General features: G+C 34.1%; 1 protein-coding gene across 2 annotated transcripts; it reads right to left on the bottom strand.

Annotated features, from left to right (window-relative positions):
- Positions 1 to 455: 455 nt before the first annotated feature.
- LOC132741346 (uncharacterized) lies at positions 456 to 22,608 on the bottom strand. Of its 2 annotated transcripts, XM_060729499.1 has the most exons (11): positions 22,431 to 22,608; positions 15,582 to 15,638; positions 15,138 to 15,295; positions 9,879 to 10,107; positions 8,451 to 9,086; positions 7,170 to 7,352; positions 6,324 to 6,446; positions 5,115 to 6,044; positions 4,488 to 4,846; positions 4,135 to 4,218; positions 456 to 3,805 (listed from the first exon to the last, which is right to left on the bottom strand). In XM_060729499.1, the coding sequence occupies exons 1-11, from the start codon at positions 22,468 to 22,470 to the stop codon at positions 3,497 to 3,499; spliced, it is 3,108 nt and encodes a 1,035-aa protein (XP_060585482.1). In that variant the 5' UTR covers positions 22,471 to 22,608; the 3' UTR covers positions 456 to 3,496. The 2 variants fall into 2 exon arrangements, with proteins under 2 accessions (XP_060585482.1, XP_060585490.1); XM_060729507.1 differs by lacking the exon at positions 6,324 to 6,446.
- Between the last annotated feature and the right edge of the window lie 121 nt (positions 22,609 to 22,729).

The raw sequence follows: 22,729 nt of genomic DNA, 5'->3' as shown, positions 1-22,729 counted from the left end.
CGGACGGGAACGGCAACGGCAACGCTGCCGCGACTATAGCAACGCTGCCGCGACTATAGCAATATCTCTACTTTTTTTTCAAAAAAAAATAAAGTCGAGCTAAAAACGGATGATCATCTTGGGAACAAAAAAAGGAGTTGCGACAGTCCCAGTCACTCAGGATTATCGCCCTTGCATCATAAAGTGGATTATCTCCCTTGCGACAGGATCAGCGTAAAGGTGGATTTTACATGCATCACTCTTATGAATGAGTGATGAGTTGAAGTTACTTTATACGAGGAAACTTTTCAGCAGAAACTGGGAGGATTGATTTAGTCTAGAATTGATCTCGAGTAAAGCTGAAGATTTTCTGTCAATATTGAAGCTAACTATAACAACTTAACACAAAAAAGAGAGGGAAAAAAGTGGTTGCTATTACATGATACTATTTTATGGTCATTGAATAAAACAAATAATAAAAATTGTAAATACATTTATTATGCTATCATATAATTATTACACCCATATAAACATAACCACATGCATGCATACATTTGTCTTGCAATACATTTATAGGACATTTTCAGATTTTCCTTAAAAAATGAATAAAATTCTTGACAAACTAATTACTGTTAATAAGACATATTATAGTCAGTCAAACTTATGTTTTAAACCTGTTCGAACAAGAGGGAATGAGAGGCCTTGATCGATCGCTCAAATGAAAACTTGCTAGACAAGGGGCCACAAGATCATTTTCAAGGTCAAAGTTCAATACCACATAAACAGAACTATACTGAAGGTCAAAAGAGTTTTATTTTGCTACATGTGGAATATTTCAAATTTCGCCTTTGCACTTTCGGAGAAGAAAATTTATCACAAGTGCGCCTATTTTGGCATCTATTTCTGTATTTATAGGGGCCATAACTCGGTAATGCTTGACAGAATCATCATTTTTAAAGAAAGAAACTAAGACCTACTAGTTCTCTGCAAATTAAGTCAAAATCAATTAAGCAGGCGATATGCCTATCTTGGCTGTTTAAGGGGCTACAACTATGTAATGCTTTATGTGCCAAACCACTCCGGATAGGAAGCCAGATCTACTGGAAAATCAGTTTCTCTGCAAGGCTGATTTAAATTCAAATTAAAAATGGGTCAAAGATAGAAAAGTTCGGGTTGCATTTGTATACCAAATATCATGAGGCTGTGATGTTACTATAAAGTCGATAAACAAGAAGTGGATGAATGACAGATCTGAAACCGAATCCCACGCCATGGGACGTCTTTATGCTGTATACCAAATATCAAAAGGCTGTGATAAGTAGTTGCTGAGAAAACTGTTAAGAAAGTTTCTTACCATTGACCATTAAAGTCGAAAATTTAAGTCAGTAAACACGGAGTGGAGGAGTGACATACCTGAAATCGAAACCCACGGTATGGGACCATGTATTAATGCTGTATACCAAATATCAAGAGGCTGTGAAAGTAGTTGCTGAGAAAACTGTTCCAAAATCTTTTCCACCCGCCAGACGCCCGCATTCATCATACTATAACCCTTGCACCTGTGCAACCCGACCAAAAAGGAAAATGCTTTTTGACCGACCAATTAAACGTCGGCTTCAGACAAACGCATGACGGACTGATGGCAATCTTAAAAGTTTTTTTGCTTAAGTGAGCAAACAATTCAAACTGCTGTATCCTTAATGTGTACAAAAAGATGTGGCTTTATGGATAAAGTACACATTGACAACCTTAAATTTCTTTATAACTTGATGTGAACTTGGGGGCGAATAATGTAATGAAGATAATTCTAAATTCTACATATTATGTGTGATATGTACATATTATATAAATATATGAAATTAACACTGTGGTACACTATAAAACAGTTTTTAAAAACAAAAAAGAGGGCTACATTGACCCTAAATCGCTCAACTGGGTCCATTGTTTAATCATTTCGTGTATGCTAGGCAAGTTATACCTTCCTGATATCCAAAAGGACCATAACTCAGGAACTCACGATTACGAGTATATCAGGTTTTTAGAAAAGGCAAGGGCTCTATAAATCCTACAGGCCGACGTCCAGGACAACTCAATACTGACAATAAGCCAGACAAGTCAAATTTTGACAAATGCTTATCTTGGACAACTCTTTACTAATACGATCCTACACAGCACGGTGCGTCAGTAATCTAAGAACGATGCAATTAATTTCAGCAATCGCTAAACAGATTAATTTCACATTGACACAGCCTGTTTAATTTGTGGACGGTACTAGAAAACGCAAGCTACAGTCCACACCCCATAGCACTGGCTTAAAGCAAGCAGAATTCAACAATTAAGCATGACAATGGTGAAATTTAGAAACAGGCGTTTATCATGGAACATTCAATGTGACACGTAAGTGCCAGTCCTTGAAAAAGAGGTGTATGGTTCCAAAATAAAAGAATAAGGAAACAATGGGCGGAACTAAATAAATGGAAGTTTAAAAGTAGATCAGAAGCTATAAAACTAACATCACATAAACCTGACAAACATGTTTGTTTGGGTTATTTTAAGGACCGTCATAACTCTGTAAATCATGACTTAATTAGGACGATTCAAGGAAGAAATTAATGTCTTTTGGTGTTGTAAATTCTGTACTATTGTGTTCAGTACTGCAATATGTAAAAAACACTATCATATGGACAATAGACTCTCACAAATACTCACCATGACCTCTTTGTGGTCAGGTTAGCTAAATACATGTATATATATGGCAAACATTCCATTATGTTAACCCATTTTGAATCTATTTATAAAACATATAAGTTTTATACTTTTCCATGAATTACATTCATTTTAATAATTTAATAATGTTGATATTTTTTAAAACATATCATTTTCACTGGTAAAATGTTTCAAAATTAAAAGTAATATCTAAATTTTATAAAACGCAAAGAACGGAAAGCACAATTAAAAATGTATGCTTAATTATGTTTATGTTTGTTTATCTCATTTTTTCCTCAAACCAGATGTTCTGTATTGATAAATAGATATACATGTACTTAAGTGTCTCTAAATTATCTATATAAGTTTTAATCCACAATAATAACATGTTTTTGTTGTTTTAAATGTTATTTCGGTCAGCCTTTTTCTTCAAATTTAACCTGGAACCAAAAAATATTTACTTTATTTTTTGTCCCAGATTTAACCGACAATCATCCGTACATCCATATTTCAGACAGACACACGTTCTTGACGTATATTTCTTTGCTTGGTACAAACAGTGTGTCCACTAGCCATGTCCAACCCATTCTAATCAATTATACACCTAAATCTATTATGCTTCATATAAATATTCTAAACTACGAAAAGTTTATAAAGATTGTACAAGCTCGCCTATATCAATTATATTTTCCATTTATCACTCTATATTTAAAGAAGTTTTATTTTAATTCCCGAAAATATTGAACATCGCTTCCCATTGTATAAAAACCAGCATCTAACAATCATATGCAAATCCATGTTTAGATCCTTTTTACAATTTGGTATCTGCTGCATTTTCAATCCATGGAAACAGTGTTCTAGGAGAGGAATTATCTATCTCATCAACAGGCACTACACCATCACCATTTTCGTATGCAGGAAAACTGTCGGTAGTTTGGCCGTCAGTTATATAGGATACTTCAGGTTCATGTTGACACGCTCCGCCATTGGGTTTACCATTGGTCATACCATCGGGCTGAATCTCGTCGTAACTGTCATCAAATGGAGGTCCTGCTGATCTCCCAGGTGTTGGTCCGACTGCCAAAGTGCTTGCTTGCGATAATGATGTTTCTTCAAATTTCTGAAGTTTTAGCAATTAGGAGATGTATGTAACTTCTTTTAAACATGCCATCAGAAACCATCTATTTTCAGAATTCTTGATTAATATAGAATATTTATCGAGTGTTACTTAATTGATTCATTTTAATTATAACATTTGATCAAACCGACCACCTTAATATTTAAGCGATATTATTTTATTAAATATACATATACGTATGTTCAATAAAGCTTGTGCCGTGCTGCATTAACCAGCATAGTAAATCTAGCATATTTAACTTTCTTTATTTTATATTTTTTTGCATAAAAAAACTCATTACTTCAGAATTAAAAACAATACCAAAAACAAACCTTTTCATCGCGTAAAATATCAAAGTCAGGGATTGGACTTTCCACGCCAAATTTCTCCCGCCCAAATGGAAGTGGTTTCTTTTCCTGAAATAAATATTCTTCATGATTAAAATCAAAAGTTTATTTGCAAAATCCGTTTAAAGAACACAACGCGCTCAACTCTTTTGATATTGATTTGCAACGAGATGCATACATGACGTTATTGCTGACAAAGCATAACTGTTTTAAGTTTTTTTATTAAAATACCCTGTGTATTAGAGAAGACGCGGAGGCGTAAGTCTGTAGGACAACTTTCCACAATCTTCCCATAAAAAAGCAACTCTTATCATCTTCATTCATTATTCTTTACTTACAAAATCACCATAAGCATCTTGGTATGCCATCGACGGGTTCCATGTCCGAAATCGCCGCTGATACATATAGCCAATAATACCAAACATACAAGTTCCAGCAATGACAACCCCAGCAACGATAAGGAAAACGAACAAGCCAAAGTTCTCATAGTATAAACCTGTCTTTTCATCCTGCACATGTGTAGTTTGATCCATCGCCTTGTTGCCTCCTGCAGACGTAGACCCAGATCCTGTCACTACTGAGATTTTCGGGGACATACTTGTAATGCCTGAAAGTGTTGATTCAACTGTTGCAGATGTACCTGTTTTTACATTGGCTGAGGAGGTGGTATGGAAACTTGACGAACTTTGCTGACCATCTAGAAATTAATATTTTTCAACAATTATAAGATGATGATATTTGTAGTTTAAAAATAAAAATTAGAAATGAAGACATCTGGTGAGCGAATATAACAAAAAGTTATGTAAATAAAATGTATTAAAATAGCAATCGACCGATTAGGAGGCAAGTGTTTGTTACAATTATGAAACGGTATTTTTTAAAAGTGTGCAAAATCTATCTACTAAATCTACTTTTAAAATGCCGCTAATGAAAGACGTCGTCGTTTGTGTCCTAATTCAACGTACCTGAACGTTGGTAAGTTAAGGTTGTTTGTTCTGGGGTTGTTACTTCAACGTCACCGCTTGATGAAACTGGAGCTGAATCAGTGATCCCAGAAGGACTCTGGACTGGTTCTTGGATTGTAGTACCATTCGAAACACCAGGACCAGAAGACATAATTGTGACCGATGAACTGACAGTGGTTACAACAGTGTTAATATCTGTGGATGTATGTCTTTCCGTTTGTGAGGAGGACTGCATGCTTGTATTTGGAGAAAGGCCTGTTGTTGATTCTATGGTCGACTCTACTGAACTACTGCTACTGCCCTGTGATGATGGTTCATGTTCTTTCTCTGATGTAGTTAAACTTTCAGATGTTACAGAAGTTTGTGTCGAGGTCACTGTTTGATTTAAAGTTGGAGATACTGTTCTCACAGATCCGTCCGTTGACAGTTCATCCTGTGATGTGTGGTTCTGTACAGATGATACTGTTGTCACAAGATTAGATTCTGTTACTTCTTGATCGGTTGGTGCTTCTGTGGTACTTTGGTTATTTGTTATTGCCGAATCTGTAACAGATGGCTCTGGTACAATTCTAGTTTGATTTACGGACTCACTTGAATTTATCATTCCAGATGTAGTGTTAGACCTGGCTGTAATACTTTCTGTTGTATCTGAAATATTGTTACTGGCACTGACAGTACTTAGGTCTTGTGAAGTATCAGCAGTTGACAAAAATGAAGTTTCTGTAGTTGTTGGATCACTATTTGTTGTTGGATCACTATAAGCTGTTACGTTATCCATTCGATGACTCCCATTTTCAGTTGTGACAGTAACATGACGGGTTGATTGTGCAAATGTTTGAGACGTACTGTTTTCAATTTCTTCTGTAACATTCTGAGAGTTGTCCGTAGAGGAAAATGTTGCGTTAGTGATAGAGGTTGTTGTAGTCGTTGCTGAAATATAAAGAAATGGATCGTTTCGAGAAATATTTTTAGTAAGAGCAATCCCGTTGAGTTATATGCAAAGCATCCTTTGAAAAAAACATTGAGATAAGATATTTTTTAATTTTTGATTATCTAATTATGTTAGCGCGTGTTGTATATTTTTAATATATTTCGGAAATGATTTTACGATTATGTCCCGATAACTTCTCTCTTCTTTTTCTGAAAACTTGTACAGTGAACCTTAAAAATGGAATATAACATCAGAATTAGTCACGAAAAGTTACTAACAAAGACACCCTTCTTCGTCTTCACCAGATACATGGCTAGAACAAGTCACAGCGCCATCACATCGTGTAAAACAGTGTATACCATCAGAGCATAGTCGCTGACTTTCGGCGCACGAAGCTGATTCTGTTCAGGTAAAAACTTTATAAATGTTCATAAGAGACTTTAGTGAACATTTGATGACATCAACGTGATATGTTTTATAATAACTTATATTATGATGCAATTGAAATTTAATCTTTCTTTTCAAAGCAACTGCATCCAGTTTTTTTTTCCAAATGCTCGCCTGTTCATATTCAAATGCACGTCTATGTAATTAATATAAAACTGAAAATTAATATGCCTGTAAGCATTAATATGCTTTTTTCAGAATAGTGGCCAAAACTTAATTCATATGCATCACTTTATCCCTTGCCATTATGATGCAATATTGAAATTTAATCTTTCTTTTTAAGGCAACTGCACCCAGTTCTTTTCCAAATGCTCGCCTGTTCTTATTCAAATGCACGTCTATGTAATTAATATAAAACTGAAAATTAATATGCCTGTAAGCATTAATATGCTTTTTTCAGAATAGTGGCCAAAACTTAATTCATATGCATCACTTTATCCCTCGCCATTATAGATATTCCAATTTAGAATGGACTTGTCCATCTTTCAATCTTGCCAAAATCATTCATTAATTTTACGAAAAGTTTAAAATATGTACCGACTGAAAAGCAAACAGTGCACACCCGGAACAAACATGCTCGAATGTGTCGACTGATCTTGGTCTGCGCATCTGGTATAAGTTTTGTTTCCAGATGAAACTATTTGGCTAAAAGATAGTGACACTTAACTGACACTTACGACATAGGTGTTGACTTTCATCAGATCCGTCATTACAATCTGGAACATTATCACAGATGACACCACACCCACTACGGTCTGCACAGACTCTGTAAGACGTGTTGTCAGTCGGCGATAGGTAGCATGTCGTGTTCCCGTCCTTACACAGTGTTTTAGTCCAGTTTTCACACGGTAAACCTGGGACTGAAAGTTAGAAAAATAAGCAGTAAAATGAACAGTGACAAACTTGAATGTATGGCATGTTTGTAATTATTTCTTCAAATAATTTAAAAAAAAAGAAAACTTGTAAAATAAAGATCTTTTTGGAGTAAAGGACACATAAACTTTGAAAAGAGGAATATTTATCAGATTTCTAATTCAGGTTTAATATTAATTTGAATAGTTAATGGATGTAAAAAGGACTAAAATTAGAGACTTCATTATACTTTGCCAAACTTATTACCCAATACTAACAACCATTAACTAAATATTACTTTAATTAATACACTCAACACAGTTTCTTATTGCCCACTTTATACAGTTCTTCTAAAAGAAAACTAGGTAATAACACGATTTCAATTCGAAACCTCAGTGTAATAAAGAGTACTCGCTTACAAAGTAAAAACTTTTTCATCGTCACGGCTGGGCTCTATTTTACGATTTGCAAAACTTGGCACCATAATCGCATGTGATCTAAATTTCACTTCAAATGCAATACAAAATGAGCGTGTTGAACCCGGAAAAAAAGATGGGTACACAAAGAAAAATGTGGAGATTGACCAATGAATAAAAGTTCAGATTCATCGACATGATTTGTTCTTGTAGGCTAATATAATGGTTTTGATTTTGTTCATTTATTTATCCGTAAACAGATAAAGTGGGAAACATAATTATATTATTCAAATAAGACGCAAGATGCTAAGCTTGTTTGAAATATTTCAAAATGACTACATAAAGTGTGATTAAAACAGTTGTTTGAGCGCCGGAATGTGTGTCAGAAACAAAGTGGGCGTTCAGAAATGAGCCGCGTCATGACAAAACCAACATAATGGGTTTGCGACCAGCATGGATCCAGACCAGCCTGCGCATCCGCGCAGTCTGATCAGGATCCATGCTGTTCGCTATCAGTTTCTCTACTTGTTATAGGGTTTGTCAGCGAACAGCATGGATCCTGATCAGACTGCGCGGATGTGCAGGCTGGTCTGGATCCATATGCTGGTCGCAAACGCACTATGTTGGTTTTGTCGTGACGCGGCTCAAAAGTGTTGAGTGTACGTGATACTTCTATTGCATTGACGTCACCTGCTGTAGATGTTCCGATGTTACTTGTCGTCTGGTTGGTGGGTGTGTCATTTGTACTTGTGTTCTCTATTGTTGAAGAAGATGTTGTCATGGAAACAGAATTATTGGGAACGTTTTCAGTAGTGGTAACACCGACATCAGAGACGCTGCTTTCAGTTGATGTGTTAAGTCGTCTGCTGGCATTTGTTAAAGGTGGTGGTAAGTCTGTGGTGGTAACATTCATGTTAACAGCTGTGGTATCATTCATGTTAACAGCTTTATCTGTGTTACCAGGCGAAAGACCTGCAAGTGTTGTGGAAGAACCGTCGTCAATGGTACCATTTTCTGTTACACTAACATTTACAGGCGCAGTAACTGTGGTAACAGATATATTTTCGTCATTTGCCGTGGTAATTCCTGCAATCGTTACCGTTAATCTTGTAGTATCATTTTCGGGAATGTTCGTAACAGATTCGCTTGTAACTTCTGATGTGTTAGTGCTAGTGGCGGAAATGGGTACTTCAGTTGTTGAAGAGTTCCTATCATTTTGGGATGCGGTTGTTGTGTATGTGATGGGTATAGATGTTGAACTGCCACGGAACCTGCTGTCATCACCTCGTTTTATCGTCAAGTTTTGGGAAGGGCTGTCATTTACCTCTGAAAATTCATAATTTTTTTATGTAAAAGTCATATCTAGCAAATACAAGGATTGTTTTGGTCGGGTTTTACGTTGCACCAACTCTGTTAAGCACAAATTGTGACTTTCCAGTTTAACTGCCAGGTGGCCTTCCGTGTATTATTTCAGACACGAACGGGCACCTGGATAGCTCAACTGACGTTCCATAAGCTAAATGGATAGCTTTCTAAAATGAAAGAATCCAATGGCCCTGGAAGAATTCGGTGAGGGGAAAGCAGTTTGAAACCACTCGGCCACGGACACACACAAAAAAAACCTTCACTAGAATTATTATTTGGCATTAGTTTCTAAACTCGATTAATATTGACCATGGATAATTTTAAAAGCCGAGCATTCGACCAAAAGTGTAGTTATAGAGGATATTGAACAAAAGTGAAGTTTCGATGACAGAGTTGAGTAAATGTATAGAGCTCGCACGCTTATCACTGATAGCGTGTGTGATATAGACATAGCTTTGTATAACTTTTTGCTGGCGTAGATCTATGTATCAATTTTTATGATTTTGTGAAAATGAAAATTTTCTTAAATATTAAGTGTTGCGTTTTGTACACTATTGCATATTATTTTTCGCGATTCAAATATCATAATTCATTAAAATAGTTAAAAGTTACTATGATAATCAAGTAGATTAAACTCAAATTTCTTAGAAAATTCTTGAGGGTGAAAAAATAGAAATGGAAATACATGTATTGAAAGGTGCCTCTATAACTTTGGCAATTCTTTTGGGCAAGTATATTTTCAAAGGGTCATACCTTGGACACAATACGCGACATTACATCTATCAGTAGGTTTCAAATAGTACACGTAAATATCAGCAGCACATGTCTTTATTTTGATTGGTTGACGCAGTACGCAACAGTCCCATTTTCCCAGGACGTCATAAGAAGTACACACGTGCGCGTCTACCGTTTCGTTGACGCCAGGCATCGCTTTTCCCGCTAAATCAATTCTCATAGGAAGCTGGGTGCCACAAACATTGTTCTGGAATAGAAGAATGGTATCGATTTAATTTTATTTCATTGACTATTTTGTTAGTGATAAAAAAGAGTGTTGGAGCACCGGACAAGATGCTTGACTGATTAAATCACAGGTGCTAGTGGCATTGATTTGACCTAAAATGTGTTTGACCTTGTTATTTATACAATAAAATATCAATAAATTAAAAAAAAAAAAAATCACTGTCTATAATAATATAACAGTGAATTTTTTTTTTTTTTTTTTTTAATAACAAGGTCAAACACATTTTAGGTCAAATCAATGCCACTAGCACCTGTGGATTAAATGCGAAAATCTCGCCTTTTCGCCCGCTGAAATGACCGCCAAACGTGCATTCATTCTGATGACATGTATATATCTGAATGTTATTTATCAATGTATGTATGTTGATTGCATTCTTAAACATACAGATTAGAATTGCCCTTTATTCTTATACATATGTATACAAGAATGCAAAATTTCAAATGTATGTATGCATGCCAATGTAAGGAAAAGTAATGAAGATTATTGTATCATTGGTTTTTATTTAAATCTTGTGCAAAATGACAAACTTTGTAGTGTAGAAGTAAATATTCAATACATTCTTTATAATAGTGTCAAATTATAAGTCGTTTATGTTTTTACGACATATGCAAAGTGAAAATTGATTATTAAAATCGTTTTTTTGCAATATTTTTGAAGTGCTTTAGGTTGTAACATTCATATGACATAATCTAATAGTAACAGGTTTCATTTCTTTTATAAACATCGCTGAATTATCACACTGCTTACCAAATTTTTTTTTAATATCCTAACATCAAATACTGATGAAGAAAACATAGAAATCAACATGAAAAAAAGTTAAATTGATAATTTCAAAACATTAGACAAACACTAAACAATATCTACAGATAAGGTCATTTGAAAATATCAAAGCCTTCATTTACTAAACAACTTGTAATTCAAGTAGTTCTGGACCACTCAAAACATACATTTCCCTACACACAGGTGCTGATTTTTTAAAACCTATATCAACTGATTCTTATGCCAGTGAAAATATTAGGAATGTATTTATTTGTTTTTATTGATGAATGACGAATGCCCCCGAAAAGGTTTCTTAAGCATGCAGGTATCAAAAGAAAAGAGAATGAAAGTAACTAATTGCTTAATATTGTTCTTGTGAAATGAAGTGCTATTTATGGCAAACTTAACACATTGGGTCTTGGATGCGACACATCATCTTGATGTGGTAGACATTCATGCCATGTTAGGTAGACATTTATGCAATGTTATTATAAAATCCTTCAATGCATGGCAATGTTACAGTTTGGAACTAATGTGTACCTTCATACACTTTTTATGAGCATAAGTACCTTCAAACCATAAGAGTGACCCTGACCCATAGGTCTTACACACAACACGTTATCTTGATGTGGTAGAAATTTGTGCAAATATATTTTAAAACTCTTCAATGCATGACGAAGTTATAGTCCGGACACGAATGTGAAAACCTATAATCTTTAACTGTGATAGCGTGAAGCTTCAAAATATAAGTGAGACTTTGACCTTTGAAGAAGGAACGTGTTTCTTTGACGCGACAGAATGTTGTCATGAGATAGAAATTTATTTCAAAATCCCTCAATGCATGACAAAGTTACAGCCTGAACATGATTGTTGTGTTAGTGGGGACACACGGACGGACAGACGAACATAAGCCACGACACATCGTCTTGATGTGGTAGGTATTTGTGCCAAGTTATTTTAAAATCCTTCCATGCATGATAAAGTTACAATCCGGACATGAATGTGTATCTTCAGACTCTTCTAGAAAGATTGAGTACTTTCAATCTAATTAAAGTGTGACCTTGACCTTGAAGGTAGGGACATGGGTCTAGGACCGAAATGTCGTCTTGATGTGGTAGACATTTATGCCTAGTTATTTTAAAATCCTTTGATGCATGACAAAGTTACAGTCCGGTCATGAATGTGTGCACCTATAAACTCTAATTGTGATAAAGTGAAATTCGAAATGGTAGTGTGACCTTGACCTTTGAGGTAGATACGTGATTATTAAACAACACGCATAGTCTTGGTTTGGTAGACATTTATGCCAAAGTATTCTAAAATCCTTTGATGCATGACAAAGTTACACCCAGGACACGATTGGGTGTACCTATTAATTCTAAATGTGATAATGTGAAACTTCAAAATGTTAGTGTGACCTTGACCTTTGACATAGTGACCTGGTTTATATGACAGAGCTTCTGATAGTGGTGAACATTTCTATGAAGTTTCATTCAAATTCCTCCGTGCATGTAGGAGATATGCTCCGGACAAAACTGAACGCCGCCCACCAGACCGCCCGTATGTAATGACCGGTATATTTATTTAAGACTGAAATATATTTTGAGCTTAATATTATGCAGGTTAACAGAAAATGCGGAAATCACAATACCTATCAAGGCTTTATGCCTAAACGGAAAAAATCAAAGGTTTTGATAGGCACAATTTAGCTTAAAGTTAATGTATTATTATTTTAAGAAAATAAAAATACCTTTCAATACGATCACGGCTTATTATATTTTTACTCAGGCATATCGGTAAAATTTATCGTGTTAAATTAATTCATCAGAAAGTCTATAAGATACACTTTTGTAAGTAATTTTCAGTTTAAAGCTATTTGAATAATATGTCCCGTTTAGTCTTGAATTTTATACTGAGTCCGTTCTCATGATTTTCTTTTGTATGTGGTTTTTCGTTTACAAGTATTGTTGTGTGTTTTCCGTTTGTTTTTCTGTTATCGGTACTCGTTTTCTTTTCTATTTCTGAATTTATGTGCCTTGTTGCCCTAAGTTCTTTATTGTCTGTTAAGTTTTCTCTTATTTGTATCGTTAATGTTCTTGTGTGGTTTTCTGTCTGCCCCGTTTCGTGTCTTGTCCCCTGTTCCAGTGTTCGTTTATTGTCTGTTCTGTTTTGTTCCTTGTTCCCTTGTATTTTCTTGTTTGTAATTGTTCCGGAGTCTGTCGTCTGTGTTGTTGTATTTGTTAATTCGTTATTTGTTATATTCGTTAGTTCCTATTTTATCAGTCCTCGTTTCCAGTTTAGTTTAAGTTTTCTCTTGTCTGTATCGTTGTCTATTGTTCCATCAAGTGTTTTGGTCCTCATTTCCTGTTCCTTTTATATGTATCGTTGTTATCCCTGTCTGTTGTCCCATCAAGTGTTTTGGTATGTTCTGTTGTGTCCTACTCAGTCCTTCTGTTATCGATTCACATGTCCTGTTCCTTTTATATGTAACTATGTTGACCCAGTTTCATGCTTTGTGTGTTCCGTTGTCCACTGTTCCACTCAGTGCGTCTGTTGTCGCTCCTCAATTTCCCGTTCCAGTCTTCTCTTGTAAGCATTGTTGTTCCCTGTGTCTTGTTCCAGTAAGTCTCTTTTATCTGTTCCGTTGTCGTCTGTTCCTCTCAGTGTGTCTTGTAGAATGCTCCATTCCGTCTTTGTAGTTATCTCCCGGGTGACGTCCGTTTTGCTGTCTGTTCCTTTATGTCCTCTGTTCCTCTCTCCGTTTAGTTCTGTGGAGTAGCGGGGGATCGAACTCACGACCCCTTGATTGGTAGGCAGACAGTGTTACCACTGCACCATAGCGCCCGCTCTGAATAATAGCTGTTTTTGAAATTCCTATATACATTATATTACTTTAATCGCTAACATAAAAGGTATTGCAATTAAATTTTAACACCTCAACTTTTGTAGCCAACCCACGTGACATTTCATATATCGTCAAAGAGAATATTACTCCGTTTAATATTGTATCAATAACTTTGCTGTTGCCTTTAGATACCCTAGAAATTAAGTGAAGGAATTCTTAGGTATATTAGATGGTGTGATAATCTTCTTGTAGAATTTTTCTTAAACCGAGATTGAATTCCGATAAGCATTTTGGTAGCTTTGTGTGTATAAGTGACTCTCCGAATGGAGGTAAAAAAGATAAAAAAAATCAAGCTTTGACAGTTAGCGCCAAACAAGTAAGAAATTTCCGATAAATTTTGTGAAAAATCTAAACGTATGACAGACACTTTATTGGTCTTTTTTGAAAATGCCATTGATTGCACTGTGTGTTAGTGATATTTTTAATGGAATCGGATTCAGGAGCATGCTGTACCTTCATGAAGATTGTCCATATTGGTATATTTAATGTGTTTTTTTACTGGGTGGGGGTAAACATAAATTGCTGTCAGTCATTATTTTAAGGAGCAATGCATGGAAACTATTTTTTTTTTTCAATGTTTGTCATATATCCTTGAATAATGCTGTGCAACTTGGTGTCTGCCTGTGAAACAGATTATGAAATATTTGGAACTGTGTTTCCACTCTGAAATACAAAATTGTTCATTTTTAGGTCCCCTGCCCCCTTAACTTTCAATTCCGAACTAAGTACTGTCACGCATGCGCACACGTATTATAGGCTTTCGTTGCGCGAGCCAGACTTCATTCTTTGATAATAAATATTTTCTGAGAGCGCGTCTCTGTATTTTTGCAGCCACCCTAAAGCCCAGAACCTATGAGCAGCACTTTTCATTTATAGATAAAGTAGACTTCGACATAAATTTCAACAAATCTAGGATAATTTAAAGAGAAATGGCCTACAATGGAAGGTATGTAAAGCAATAAATATTTATGTTGATTGTTCAGTATCAGTCATAAAATCAAACCACGAAACAATAATATATGTATGCTATTACCAAATGTGAGATACATGATCAAACATTACATATATCTATATAAAGCAGATAATAAAATGTTCTAGAACAAAATATTTTTATTCATCATATCAATGTTCATCCTGAAACACTTTATCATCATTTTTTTATTTCAAGAATTTTTTTTATAAGAATATCGTAATGATACATTTTTATTGTTTTTATCAATATTTGAAATATTTATTGAAAATGTACCCATTGTAGACCAATCCACTTTAAGACCTGTTTTTATGAGCGGTATGATTGGTTGAAATTTGAATTGAGTGGTAGGTATACCTTTAAGCACAAGTGCGGGATCTCAGCGGGTCTGCCGTTAACCTCGAATTTGTACCAGCCTTCGATTAAGTTATCGTCACACACATGGTTATTCTGGTGTATCGAATGAAGCCTGTCACTTGACTCTAACGCTGTGTGATTACCTGCACCACATGGATCTGGAAAGACATACATACGAAAAATATAACTCTCATTACAAACTTATATTTAATACTTCATTATTGCGGGATTATTATTATTATTATTATTATTATTATTATTATTATTATATTATATCATTAAGAAACTTAATTGTTTGCAGCATTTTTGCAACCAGTCAGACAGATAAAGATATTTAAAATCCACGTGGACCAATGATTGGTGCCGAATACAAAATTACTAAGTTTTATGCTTTTTATTATTCATCAAAAGGAAAAGTAAGATAATATCAAATAATAGGCTTACCTACTCCGTTATTGCTTCCATTGCATTCAACATCACCAAAGAGAATCGAACATGCGACTGAAAAATAAACATAACATATTTACACTTATTAATTAAGCATAATAGAGCTTGTTAAACATTTTAAGACAAATGAATTGTTCAAAGGACCTCAACCGATGTCCAAAGGTCAAAAACATAAGATTTTAATTTCTTCTATAGATCATTTGGGATACTTTTAACAGAAAGATTTAAAAGATACTAGTAATGATAAAATGGACTCGCATTTTTGTGCCATTACTAGCCCGATTTGAGCTAAATTTGTTGAGACGCCTGAACATTTTTGATATTGCTAAGATTTAAAAATGTGACTATCAGGGTATTTAGCTATAATGAGCTTCTGTTAAGTTATGAAATTAAATGAATATCACAAAAACAAAACAAAAAACCCCCACATAGGATATGGTAGAAAATTATCGGTAATAGCTTTAATTTACTGGTATCTTATTAAGAGACATTTTTATCTGGTTTATTGATGGACTATTATAGGATAGAGACAAGTTAACATAAGATATGGCTATGAAAAATATAGAAAGAATAACAACATTATACCCTTTAAAATCTTACGACAACAATTCTTTTGCAAATAGATTTAAAAAAAAAACAAAAACAAAAAAACACACACAAACAATTGATTATCTTATTCACGATCCGAAGCTATTGTTTTGGGAGTTGTTTAATGAGTCACTCAAGAAATTGAATGAACTGTTTCTGACATGATTACATAATATTATACAGAACTCCTCCACAAATAAGTCAATGTTGATTCATCAACAATGGATATTTCAGGCTGTACTTCCCTATTTGTTCTCGATTTAATCACTTATGAAACAAGAACATTTTAAGTCGTTAAAAGTTTATATCATTTTATAAAACAATATTTGAAATGAGCACTATAAGACCCTGCAAAATAACATGGTTACTTTGTAAAGTGTTTTAATTGGGTTTAAAATGCAAATTCTGTGGAGTTTCCTCCCGGGCCCCTGAATAGGGCTTTGCCCTGGACACATTGAGACCCTTACGGTCCCATACCCACTTCTGCATAAATAACTATTTACTCATTTTTGCCCATCCCGAAATCACTTAGTGCATCCCGAAATCACATTCACAACATATAATTTTAGTAAATTTAAGATAATGTGGCTGTCTTTGATGGAGACCTACAAACTACTTCAGAGTACATGCTCTTGTGTGAAAGAATTAAAAGACAGTCCTATAGTAAAATCACTGAAAAGTAACGCCAAGGCACACTTAACAACAGCCTATATCACTATGATCAAATATTTGCAGTATAATAAGGACTAATTTAAATCTTTTTGGTTAGAAAATATCCTTTCTCTCCCTACTTTTTTAAGCTACAAATCACTACTTTTCCCTTCTTTTTATCGATTGGTGGTAAAAATATCACCAGCATATTTCACGTATTGTATATTATAATTTACATTGACGGCCCTAAATGTTTCGTTCAATCCATTTTATCATCTCCAGTACAATATTATGAGGTTATTATACATTGTTGAGTACAATACTGAATTTCATTGGACGTGTACACAAATAGCCGAGGCTGTGTACGAGTCCAATAAAATTAATATTATTCTCAACAATTGATAATGCCATCTTTATTTCACACCAACAATTTGTAGAGCAAAATCAGCAGTGTGTGTTTTGTACCACATGAAAAGTAAAGAAACTTAGAGTACAATATGGAGATGACATGGATTATTTTTATTCTGGAAATGAAAACGAGGCTAGATGAAATACAATATGAATTTGATATGAACTTGTTGGTCTCCGAAATGGAACAGGCTAGATAAAGTTAATACAGATTTTATATGGATTTTAGAACTCTGAAAATGAAAACGAGGCTAAAGTGATAAGATTGGGTCCAATAGTGATTTATTTATATTTTGTGATCATTGGTTACATTTTATGAACTGCGAAATATAATAAAGTACCAAAAAACAATACACACAATTTGATATTACAGTATTTTCAAACTTGTCAAATAAAAGCCAAAAATATGAATATTAAACAAAACTATAAAAAAAAGAATAATTAATTATAAACATAACTTTAATAATCGTCATGTCCGGTAGGTGTAGACAAATCTATTGTATAATTTTTACTACAATAAATACATGACAAATTATTATTTAGATTAATGTTTAAGCAGTGACCTTGTCAACATATCTAAAGCATTTCGTTTATTTCTATTTGGCTACAAGTTAGAGGTATTTTATACAAACAAACAGTTTTGACATTTCATATGTATATTTTGCTAGATCTGTGTGTAAAACAAAAGATCCGTATTTAAAAAAATACAAATAGCGACCCCGAAATATTTTTTGTTTGAGTCACTTAGAGTTTCACTTCATTTCACAACAAAGAGTTTGTGATTATAAATCACCTTTACATTATTAAACATTATAAGTCCATGCCTGTTGAGTTCCGAGATCACTCAATGATCACCAGAAAAATCGGAGAATGCCAGGCCGACTTTCGGGCATTTTTTTTTTTCGGAAAGTGGAACAAAAAAGTGGAATCGCTTTTATTTTCGCTTGATCTCTATTGAGGCCTAGTTATAGTTACATCATGATCCAAAGACATAGGTCACTATGTATGGAGAATACTTTCATAAAAAAAAAATGACGCTGATCTTTGCATTTATTTTGCGACGTCATGAACGTCATTTATTGTATTGTTTACGTGCGCCAGGTCGGGACCCTTTGTCATCTTTGAAATATTCACAGAATTGTTATTTGTAAACATATTGTGTTGATTTTTTGACTGTATATAGAAAAAAAATGTGAAGAGAATAGGCTCGCAGTCCTATAACTTTCTGAACAACCCTCGTGTGTGCAGTTATCCGTGCTTAGGTTTCCCCCCAAAAAGCCCTCTAAAAATTGAAAAAAGGCCTGGGGGTTTTAAAGTAAGCCACCCAAACATCAACCCCTATCGCGAGGCATTTTTCCGAAAAATCCACAGTATCAAAAAGACGTCTAAAATATCAAACGTTACGGTCTTGTTCTAGTTTATGTCGGTCAAGCCCTTTGCGCACAAGCAAAACTATCTCAAAGCGACGTCATATTTATAGGACTAAAATACCATATCAAAATCACCCCAAACATTTTTTCCTTGGCCTAAGTGACTTGATACGGATTGTTTGATAAATTTGTGGAAAACTAGAGTCACTATCAGTGCTGTTTAATGTCTCTAGATAACCCTATTGTCGTTTATGTCTAAACAATTATTTCTATGATATTTATGCTCCACTTTGTACTACACACAACGAGCGACGACGGAACACCTAGCCGATTATCCTTAATCCGAAGTTTGACGGAAAGGACCGAGAAGTTGCGATTGCCTAACGCCAATATTCACGATAACACTCGGATATTGTTCACTTCTAATTAATAAGGCTTTGATAAGCATATACGGATAACATTTGTTAATCATAAAACGTACACACAACAAAATTATGTTAAAGCCATACCGCCATTTTGATACATTCATGTACATAAATTTATGTTGCGAGGAGAGACATTTTCATGAATTAGGAAAAAACAGAAAATTATTTTTAAAAATTAGAAATAAAAACATTACAAAGAAAACGAGTGAAACAAAACACTAAAAACATAATGTTAAGCACTAAAATATCATAAATTAGAAATAAAAATCTTCTTGGCCATCCCAAATAAATTCACATTTACTGTAAAAATTAACTGTCAGGCTGTTGCAGCAGCCATTTTGATTGAGATCGGATAAACCAGTAGGTGACGGTGATAAGTTTATAAGGCAGGTTTCTGTTTATTGATGTCAATATAAGCGGAATATCTGTCACATTGTATCATAGTTTGGAGACCTTTCTGTTGAAAATATGTAAGGGTTAAATCGTATACATATACATGCACCGTGCGTTAACTGGAGTGCGGGTATTAGTTACCCGCACTCCAGAGCATGCCCATTGATTGGCTCATTTTTGCTGGGGTTTACATATTGTGACGGCAGTGAAAGTGAAATCGACAGAAATGTCATATTTAGATGCTCGTTCATTGGTTCATTTTTGCCGGGGTCTAATATTGTAACAACAGGGAACGTGTTTTTATGTTTGACTATGATACAAAAGAGAAAGAACACCAAAACACTCGGTAATCTGATTAATACTCGGGGGGCTACGCCCCCTCGTACAAATCAGATAACCTCGTGTTTCGGTGCTCTTTCTATTACTTGTTTTATTGTTGTCAATATTAGAGAAATATGTCTTTTTATGCAAGTTTTCCTAATGTCGTCAATATAAGAGGACTATCTGTCACATTATGCAGGTTTTTTCTTATGTCTTTGTCAATATAAGTGGACCAGCTATCTGTCACATTATGCAGGATTTTGTTATGTCTTTGTCAATTTAAGAGGACTATCTGTCACATTATGCAGGTTTTTTCTTATGTCTTTATCAATATAAGTGGACCAGCTATCTGTCACATTAGGCAGGTTTTTTTAAGTCGTTGTCAATATTAGTGAAATATCTGTCACATTAGGCAGGGTTTTCTTATGTCGTTGTCAATATTAGAGAAATATCTGTCACATTAGGCAGGGTTTTCTTATGACGTTGTCAATATTAGAGAAATATCTGCCTCATAAGGCAGGGTTTTCTTATGTCGTTGCCAATATTAGAGAAATATCTGCCACATTAGGCAGGGTTTCTTATGTCGTTGCAAATATTAGAGAAATATCTGTCACAGTATGCAGATTTTTCTTACGTAGTTGTCAGTATTAGAGAAATATCTGTCACAGTATGTAGTTTTTATGTCGTTGTCAATATAACCGAAATATCTGTCACATTATGTAGGTTTTGATGTCAGAAAAATGTGGTTTTATGTCGATGTCAATATTAGACGAAAAATGCCGTTTTCAATACTTGACGAAATATGTTTAATAAGCTTAGTTTATGTTGTTGAAAATAGTTTGGCAAAGACTTTTCAAATTTGGTGCTAAACTATTTATCTATTGTCAACATTTATTGGGGAAATATGTTAAATCAGATTAATTTCTCGAATGGTAGAACATAATAGAGGACAAGAATTATTTCGGTAAGTTTCAAAGTCAAAGTTTCCCATTTATCGTTTTCAAACGTACAAAGATACATTGATTGCGCTATTTCCTTTCTCCAAACAAATATTTTGGAAAGGAAGTTGCAAGTGTACAAGAATTTGTATTTCAGCCTTATTGAATCTAATTGCAGTTAAATAAATGCTTTAATAGTTTTAATGTATGGGTCATGTAAGCCGTTGGTGTTTTATTTCTCGTAGTATTTGCAGCTAAGTCGGCCTCAACTTTATTATATCAAAGAAAAATAACGAAATGTTTGTTGTCGCCATTATTATAACACATGCTTATTAAGACCTCTGTGAAATATAATAGTACGGCTCCTCACCCCACCCACACAACGTCTCTAAAGTAATTATCATGTTATAGGAACTATTATTTCCTTCCATCAAAGGGAACCTATTATGTACATACAAGTTTAAAAATCGTAAACAAAAATGCCATGGCAAGTAATATGCATGTATGTATAGCTTATGTGATTTATTAAAAGCAAGTTTTGGGGTATTCTTGTATATATGTAAACGTTTTTCACACAGTTATTCATTTATTTTGTTTCTATATTTATCTGTTTTTACATCATCATCATCATCATTTTGCATCATCATCATCATTTTGCATCATCACCATCATCATCATTTTTCATCATCATCATCATCATTTTGTATCATCATCGCCTAATCAAATTATAACAACTCATAAGACAACTTGATTCCTACTAGAAATTGATACATTTTTCCTTTTTCAATGCATAAGGAACAAATTTAAATTTTGCACTTAAAGAATATAAATATTTACAGTATATGTATACAAAGTCCTATTCCTTATGTTTAAAGGCACATTATGCCTCAGGAATGATTTTTTCCTTCTGTAAAAAGGACAAACTAAAGTACAAATGTATGTTATCACCTGAGAAAAATAACGTTGAATGTGAGATAATTTGTGATAAAGGTTTCAAAATATAAACAAAGAAGTATTTTGACTTTCATACAAACTAAATCAATATATTAGCTAATAAATGGCAAAATATGCTTGGATATATGACCAACGAGTAAGTTTTTGGAAATCACTCAGAAAATGCTTTTGGAAAATAAAAATAATCGCAAACTAAATCAATATATTAGCTAATAAATGGCAAAATATGCTTGGATATATGGCCAACGAGTTTCAGGCTTTATGGACTTTTAATTTATATTTACGTACCCCCCCCCCCCCCCCATATTTATACCCCCCCCCCCCTTACTATACCACACCACCTCCTTAAACTATGGATATAAAGTTCTTGCTTAAAATTTTTAAAAAATGACTTGAAAAATTGGTTATTAAATGTTAGGCTGTGCAATTAATTTCAACCGAGTAATAGGTTAACATATTAGAGAGAATTATTTATGAATTATAATACCGTGTTCCCAGGCATGTTTGCCAAAATTGGGGAACTTTTAAAATAAACAGTTAGAGAGAAAAACGTTCAGAAAATTAAATGATTATTTAACAAAATTAAAATATTTAAACCCAAAGAAACCAAATGAAATTTATAAATTCACAAAAAAAAAGAATAAAAAAAACACGACTAAATAATAAAACAAGTAAAAAAAGTCAATCCTATACATGTAAAAGAGGTTCTCAAAGAAGCATTCTTATATCGAAAACTGTTGGACAATTTAAGTGTAAATGATTAAAATATCGCCATTAAAATAAATTATCAAACTTTACCTGAAACGACAACAATTAGAAATTCCGACTTCATTTTCATAGACACTTTCAAAACAAATTCCTTTCTTTACATATATAAAAATGTCAACGGATATTGAGTCAAAATATAAAACAAACCAGGGTATAGAGTACCACAGTGTAATAAAGGTAATATTTGGAAACAATTAATCATCACAAATTTTAATTGCTGGAATAACGCGCAGTTCAAAAGGTCTTATTCATATGACAGGAGGAAAAACAACAACAATGCTACGTGAACAAACTGAGTTCTCCTTTTCCAATCGCAACTTTTCGGCCCT

Source organism: Ruditapes philippinarum, unplaced genomic scaffold (assembly GCF_026571515.1).
Source record: "Ruditapes philippinarum isolate M1 unplaced genomic scaffold, ASM2657151v2 ctg1356_1_1_1_1, whole genome shotgun sequence".
NCBI classification, from domain to species: Eukaryota; Metazoa; Mollusca; class Bivalvia; order Venerida; family Veneridae; genus Ruditapes; species Ruditapes philippinarum.
The sequence above is the reverse complement of the archived record's forward strand: the minus strand, read 5'-3'. Positions and strand labels throughout refer to the sequence as shown.